General features: G+C 34.2%; 1 protein-coding gene across 1 annotated transcript in view; it reads left to right on the top strand.

The window, feature by feature from the left end:
* Positions 1-8,423, top strand: part of LOC111088860 (vesicular glutamate transporter 2-like) — a gene marked incomplete at its 3' end in the record, with an annotated part of 62,814 nt that overhangs the window by 27,309 nt on the left and 27,082 nt on the right. Inside the window, exon 2 of the mRNA XM_022400010.1 lies at positions 5,733-5,813. Coding sequence (XP_022255718.1) covers positions 5,764-5,813 — 50 coding nt within the window. The remainder of the gene's footprint in view (positions 1-5,732; positions 5,814-8,423) is intronic.

Below are 8,423 nucleotides of genomic sequence, written 5' to 3' on the forward strand. Positions count from 1 at the left end.
TATCAAGGTTTAAGAATAGAAGTATATAAGGCTGGACGGTGATATTTATGATTAAACTGTACTGGTTCTGTTACAAGTTATTAGGAAAGTGTCCTTAAAGATGACATTTATAGATCAAACGTTTTCCAGCTACCGCTTGTTCTCGTTTATTTGCTAACAGGTTTTTTGTTGTTGTTTTTTTCTGTTATCGTTTTGATCTCTAATCGTTTTGTTTTATTCTACATGTCACGAGGTTTTAAGATCTATTTCATCAATATTTATCCCCGTCCCACCAAATATGCTCTCTCTTTAAACCGTGGGGGCGTTATAATGTGACGGTCAATCCCACTATTCGTTGGTAAAAGAGTAGTCCAAGAGTTGGCGGTGGGTGGTGATGACGACTAGTTTCCATCCCTCGAGTCTTTAACTGCTAAATTAGGGACTGCTAACGCTCTTTAACTGCTAAATTAGGGACTGCTAACGCACATAGCCCTCGTTTAGCTTTGCGCGAAATTCAAACTTTCATCGGTATATGTTTACTTCAACTATGATCAAAGGAGTAATGATGGTGCTGTTTCAATGGAAAGAAGAACATTACTAAAATGCAAAATTACCATATTTGGAATAGAGCTTTATTCTCGTGGGAAGTCACGTGAAAAACTTTCTTGTATTATAAGCACCATTTTGAATTACCTTTACAGCGAGACCAGAATTGCTTGCTCTAAAATTTGTACAGTTAGTTTTGAAACTACTTGTTTCGTCCAAAATTAAATGGAATTACATTTAACATGAGTCAGATTGTTATTTCTAGATGGATTTACATTTAACATGAGTCAGATTGTTATTTCTGGATGGAATTACATTTAACATGAGTCAGATTGTGATGTATAGATGAATTTACATTTAACATGAGCCAGGTTGTTATTTATAGATGGAATTACACTTAGCATGAGTCAAATTGTTATTTCTGGATGAAATTACATTTAACATGAGTCAGATTGAGATGTACACATGGATTTACATTTAACATGAGCCAGATTGTTATTTATAGATGGATTTACATTTAACATAAGTCAGATTGTTATTTCTGGATGGAATTACATTTAATGTGTCAGATTGTGATGTATAGATGGATTTACATTTAACATGAGCCAGATTGTTATTTATAGATGGAATTACATTTAACATGAGTCAAATTGTTATTTATAACATGAGCCAGATTGTTATTTATAGATGGAATTACATTTAACACGAGTCAAATTGTTATTTATAGATGGAATTACATTTAACATGAGTCAAATTGTTATTTCTAGATGGAATTACATTTAACATGAGCCAGGTTGTTATTTATAGATGGAATTACATTTGACATGAGTCAAATTGTGATGTATAGATGGATTTACATTTAACATGAGCCAGATTGTTATTTATAGATGGAATTACATTTAACATGAGCCAGATTGTTATTTATAGATGGAATTACATTTAACATGAGTCAAATTGTTATTTCTAGATGGAATTACATTTAACATGAGCCAGGTTGTTATTTATAGATGGAATTACATTTAACATGAGTCAAATTGTTATTTCTGGATGGAATTACATTTAACATGAGCCAGGTTGTTATTTATAGATGTAATTACATTTAACATGAGCCAGATTTTTATTTATAGATGGAATTACATTTAACATGAGTCAAATTGTTATTTCTGGATGTAATTACATTTAACATGAGTCAGATTGTTATTTGTTGATGGAGTTACATTTAATATGAGCCAGATTGTTATTTATAGATGGAATGACATTTAACATGAGTCAGATTGTTATTTGCTGATGGAGTTACATTTAACATGAGCCAGATGGAGTTACATTTTAAATGAACCAGCTTATTACTTATACATGGAGTCAGATTTAACGTGAGCCAGATTATTATTTGAAAAAAAACCCTGGATTTGTATTTTTCAGCGTCAGATATAAAGAGATTTATACACACGAGCCTTATGATAATTATATTCTATATTTAGAGGTCCAGTCAATAATGTGACATTCATTAGGTCCAGTCAATAATGTGACATTCATTACGTCCAGTCAATAATGTGACATTCATTACATCCAGTCAATAATGTGACATTCATTACAAGAAGTATTTATTTGATATGTTTAAAGCAACTGTGTAGGGTCTTTTATAATTATTAAAGGTAACACGGTAAGGTTATTATGGGATTCACTTCTATACCTTAGAAGCTTCTAATGTTTCATACGATCTTCTGAATACTTCATTAGATGTTTCTAATCGCTTTTCTCTTTTTTTTTAATAAATGGTCAATAAAGTTACTTTTCCCAGAAAGTAACATAATATACCATTTTTACCCCAAATCCAATTTGTCACTACTTATAACCGTAACCATATTGGCGTACCAAACATCGTGAAAGGCGGAGTTTCAGGAGTTTTAAGCAGTCAGTTATTGATTGGTTAATTAAGTGAAAATTGTTTAAAAATAAATCTCGTTTTAAGAACTAATTGTATGAAGACACATTGCAAGGAGTTTCTTGATGCACATTATTTCTGAATAGTGAATATGATACAAAAGGAATTTATGTGGAAAAAAAGAAAACGTTCCTTACAAGCGGAACTGTTGTCTCCTTTAAGAACATTTATTACAAAATTTAATTGTCATATCCTTTCTAAGTTTACTTCCGCTCGACGATTACTAATATTTAAATTAAAGAAGCATAACCGGATGAATGATCATTAACTAGATATTTTAATAATGTGAAATTGTCGTATTCTTTCTAAGTTTACTTCCGCTCGACGATTACTAATATTTAAATTAAAGAAGCATAACCGGATGAATGATCATTAACTAGATATTTTAATAATGTGAAATTGTCGTAGTCTTTCTAAGTTTGCTTCCGCTCGGTGACTGATAATAGTTAAATTAAAGTAGGTGAAATCGTATAATGAGTAATCTAATCCTTTTTTTTATTAATAATGAAAAGGACCGTTGTTACAGTGTTGGCCGATGTAGATTTACAAATAATAATGTGGTTCACGTTAAATGTAACTCCATTTACAAATAATAATGTGGTTCACGTTAAATGTAACTCCATTTACAAATAATAATGTGGTTCACGTTAAATGTAACTCCATTTACAAATAATAATGTGGTTCACATTAAATGTAACTCGATTCCTTTAGCTTCACAATGACTGAAGGCTACTTCTTTGAAGTATGAATTCCTTTAGCTCCACAATGACTGAAGGCTCCTTCTTTGAAGTATGAAATCCTTTAGCTCCACAATGACTGAAGGCTCCTTCTTTGAAGTATGAAATCCTTTAGCTCCACAATGACTGAAGGCTACTTCTTTGAAGTATGAAATCCTTTAGCACCACAATGACTGAAGGCTCCTTCTTTGAAGTATGAAATCCTTTAGCTTCACAATGACTGAAGGCTACTTCTTTGAAGCATGATGTTCTTCAGCTCCACAATGTTTAACACACTTGTTCTGTGAATATCTCTCTTTGGAAAATATTGTTAAATGTAACTCCATTTACAAATAATAATGTGGTTCACGTTAAATGTAACTCCCTTCATACTTCAAAGACGGAACCTTCAGTCAATGTTGAGCTAAAAGACATCACACTTCAAAGAAAGAACCTTCAATCATTGTGAAGCTGAAAGATATCACACTTCAAAGAAGGAACCTTCAGTCATTGTGGAGCTAAAAGACACCATACTTCAAAGAAGGAGCCTTCAGTCTTTTTCCATGGAAGCGGAGAAACTCGCACAACAGAGCATTTAGTAGTAAATTTGAAACCACCTCCAAATCCTTACGAGAAAAAGCCTTCATCTACAAAGTAACGACAGTGGTTACCAAAGAGAAGCTTCCTATTCAAATATCCGTTGACATGTAGTTAATTGTATCTCCTGCTACTGTTAACAAGAAAATAAATGAATATTTGATGTTGAGAAAAGGTTCACAAGCCTCAAACTCAAAAATTATCTTCATAAGAAATATTGGCCAAAGAAAGTGAAATCACAATTATTTCAATTGTCCTCCTCATCTACAGTAGAGGGTATTTGAAAAGCTGGTTAAGACGTGAGATCTGAGGTTGCCATCGTCAAAAGTCGTAGAACTTCTTACAATAGTGTGCATAATCATGGCCATCAAACTGAGCACTATCAACGATAGAACAAACAGTTCACCAACCTAAAGTGATCTTAAATGAGTCTATCTTGGGTGTGTTTTTCTTTCAGGCTTGCTTGAGTTATCTTTGATTTCAAAGTCTCATTCTGTCTTCTGAAGCACTCAGCCTAATTCTTATATTTGAGGCGTTGAGTCTTGGATCAAGCCATTAAATGTGAAAGTTCGTTCACGTCAGTACAACAGTCGAGCAGTCCAAGCTGCTTCGCATCAAAACTCAGTTAACTTCTGTTAACATAGTCTAGCTTTAACTTACGTCACAACTTGACATTAATTCATTCCTACTCAACAAACGCCATCTCTCTCTCTCTTATCGTCTGCTTGTGAAACAACAAAATAAGGATATTTGTGGTTCATTTATCACACACTTTGTGCTCTCTGACTTGTATCATTTCATCAGGTTACATACCTTGGAGTATCCACTCTTACTTTACTGTATTTGTTGTGTGATAATCTAACTACCCGTTGGTTTGATAGTCTAATTATCCGACGGTTTTATACTCTAACTACCCGACGGTTTGATAATCTAACTACCCGTTATTGGTGAAATAAGCTGTTCTTCTGTTCCATATTTTTCATCGCCATATCCAACCACCAACTAGGAGAATAAGTCATTATGCCCTCCACTGGCTTAGCGGTAAGTTTGAAGGCTAAAAACCACGTTTCAATACCCGTGGTGGCCACAGCACACATAGCCCATAATGTAGCATTGTGCTGAAAATCTAACAAAATAATATATTACAGTCACCTGCTTAAAATATAAATTTGTTTTTGTGTAAATATCAAAACAATAATTCAAAAATAAACAACAAATTTAATGTAACAATGCTTATCTATAAAACCACAATACCGAACTAAGTTTTAAATTTTCTTGGAGAAAGATGCATGTATATATCATACACGTATGATAGAAAGAAAAAACAATAACAAGATAGAAAGATTTGAGATGAGATTTTGAATTTGATCAGCAGATGAAAATACGGGGATTAAATTCTTCAAAATTTCTGTTTTGATGTAAAAAGAAAATTTATAACATACAATTTGCAAAAAGTATATGCCAAAACTGGTACTACTGATTCTCTCCAATAGATCAATACTATTACTTGTTCTGATGGATCTCAAGATATGAAACACGATGTTTTTACCTTGTTCTGCTTTGAGCTAATCTCTCGCTAAGCTCTAAACAGCCGAAAGTGGCTGCTCAACAAGTCTATTATCAAATATATTAAAGTGGCTCCATCAGAGATCTTACTCTAACGCCATAATATTCTTTGCCCTGAATTGTGAGTAAGGCATCTACAGATAACATCAAAGTTTTTAGTGAGACTTTTAAGCTAGTTTTTTTTCAAGGTAAACTACACATGTAACGAAATAGCTTTACTTTTTAATGCGAAAGTTACTTTTAATAAACTTCTTAAATGATTTATTTTTAAAAAAAATTATATATTTTGTCATTAATCCGTTATTCAGAACATTTCTTTTCCTGACTTTTTACACCTAGCGGCGCGTTAATTGTTATTTTTATAATTACTTTTGTCTTCTTCGTAGAATATTACCCGGAGTTGGAGAGTCCTATGAAATGCCTACCATTAAAGCTTTGAAGGGCATTCCACGTCCTGACCTTATAGGGTAAGTAATTGTCCATGTGTATTTACTTGACCTTGAGCAGTAAGAAATAATCAGTTTATAGATACCTGTTGTTGTTTTTTTATGTTGAGCAACAAGTCCTTCTGTATTTCTGTGACCTAACAGGGAGAGAAACCTTTTGGGATTATCTACATAGTTGTTTTTGTAGAGTGATTAAACCGTCCATGCGTTTTTAGTGAGTATAGGTCAGAATATATCTTATCTGGTCATTAAGGTTAAGTAACATTCCACTTAAAGCCTACATACTCTTGTACAGAGAGTTTGGTACATTATATTAGTGTTTTCAATATACAAATAAGCATGTCAGGCGATAAACACAGCTGATATTTAATCGCGATGAAACGGAATGTATCAGAACTATATTTTGAAATCGTTTGGCGTTACGTAGGCAGTTTGATGTCATCGAAAATTGAGTGCGTTTGGGTAGGGTATATAACAGCCCTTTCTTACGCAAAATATTCATACATTTAAATCATAAAGATGTTTTTAGATCCGGAATGTAGAATTTCCAAGACAGAAGTATCTACTGTACTTAATGGCAAGCGAATGTGGATCAATTTGGAGCACCAGGACTATTTTGAAAGGGAATTCTAACAAGCGTATTCCAGCCCTGTTAAGAAAAGTGCGGCGTTTTGTAATATGTGAGAATTTACGAAAACAAAAGGCAGTAAAAAAAAGCCGTTCACGTGCCCGAAACAATAATAAGTAAAATCATCAAGAGGGCCGAGTGAGGCCCGGTGGTTATAGTACTGCACTGTAGAGCTGATATTCTGTGGTTCGAGTCGCGTTACCACCGAAAATTCGCTTTCTGTACTTTGGGGCTGTGGATGCGTTATAAGAGTGATGTTCAAATCCCACTATTCTGTCAGACAACACTAGCCCAAGAGTTGGCGGTAGATAGGGCTGACTGGCTGCACTTTTATTAATCTATCACTTCACAAAAAAAAAAGGGGGCGGCTTTTGCAATATCCCTTTAACATTTTTGCTCAGAACCCAAAACACATACAAACATAATCAAGAAGGATATCCATCTGGAAAAGCAACACAAGTCACACGTACACAAGCCGTTTCCACAACATACTTGTTAAACTGTCGCATAGCAAAGTAGCTGGAGAATGAAACAGGATTTGAGTTGTCGAATGCAGAGATTATGATTATATGTGCAATCGGACTGCCGAAATGGGTGCTAGGAGTGGAAATACGAGAAGAGTGGTGTACTTTGTGCATGTCAGATCCACGATAGAATCTTTTGGAGTTGAAATACGCTACAGGGCTATTGTCAAGAGCACGGTTGTCAGAAAGAATTTGACCGGACGTGGCGACATGGACTGTATTGTCGTGGTGAGGCTCCAAAATCGTTTTAATGTACATTAATAAACCTCTCTAGAATATGTAAAAAATAAAGAGAAGGAAAAGTACTGATCAAATGCAAAGAACAAGTAGTAAAAAAAATTTAAAGCAAAAAAAAAAAGCAACAATATGTCAGATGTAAAAAAAATAATAAAAGTTTTTATAATGCATATCTGTTTTATGAAAGAGTACAAGACGAATGAACTTACAATTTTAGAGATAATACAAGACCGACTCAAAATGGATTTGGATGTAAACATATAAGTCGTAGAGAAATCTCGGTGGCACAGGTATCTCAAAACATATGTGTAACACACTTGGGATAAATGGCTACAGGTGGCGTTGCACGGTGACCTTCAACCCGTCATTAGAAATTGATATTAAAAACTTGAGGTTTGATATCAGAGCTCCTTCATTCATTGTTCGTCTAACAGAGGGCGTATTGAATATCTAATGTGACTTGTGTTTACTACATTTTTAAGTCACCGTACAGCACCATCTATGATTACTTTTTTCATAAATGTATTCCGTATATCTTTTTGTAAACTTGCCGCAGTTGTTAAGGCTGTAGGCCGTATGGTTCTACCAATGACATCCAAACTTATTTGATGTCAGCCCTGTATAGCTGTACATACCCCGGTGAGAGAGCTGTAAGTCTACGGAATTACATAGCTAAAACCAAGATAATCCGACGTGGCTTGGCATCAAAACATAGCTGTATAGCAACGAATGAGATAAGAAAAACAATGTATCACAAGAATATAAAAGAATTTGCACAAAGTACTTTAAATATTTATAGATTGGATATTACATGTAAAGTTACCCGCCGCCGTCCCTAATTCTGAAATGCCGACCACAAGAAAGGCAACTGGTAGGCAGCACCTGCCGCCGATTCTTGGGCTGGTTTTTAACAACAAAATTGACTGTCTTTACAACATCCCCCCCGACTGAAATGGGAAATATGCTTGGCGCTGGGTTTCGAACCTCCACCCTTTAGATTGGGAGTCAAGCGCCCTAATCTCTATGCTATGGTGCCAGGTCCAGACTATTAAAGAGTGAATTGGATGTTTAAAGGATTTACGGACAGTTAAGGATAAAAATGGATGTTTTAACAGTATATGGATAAATTATTGAACAATTAAATAGGTGTTTTAACAGTATATGGATAAATTATTGAACAATTAAATAGGTGTTTTAACAGTATACATAGATAAATTATTGAACAATTAAATAGGAGTTTAG

Source organism: Limulus polyphemus, unplaced genomic scaffold (genome assembly GCF_000517525.1).
Source record: "Limulus polyphemus unplaced genomic scaffold, Limulus_polyphemus-2.1.2 Scaffold4606, whole genome shotgun sequence".
Lineage (NCBI taxonomy): Eukaryota > Metazoa > Arthropoda > Merostomata > Xiphosura > Limulidae > Limulus > Limulus polyphemus.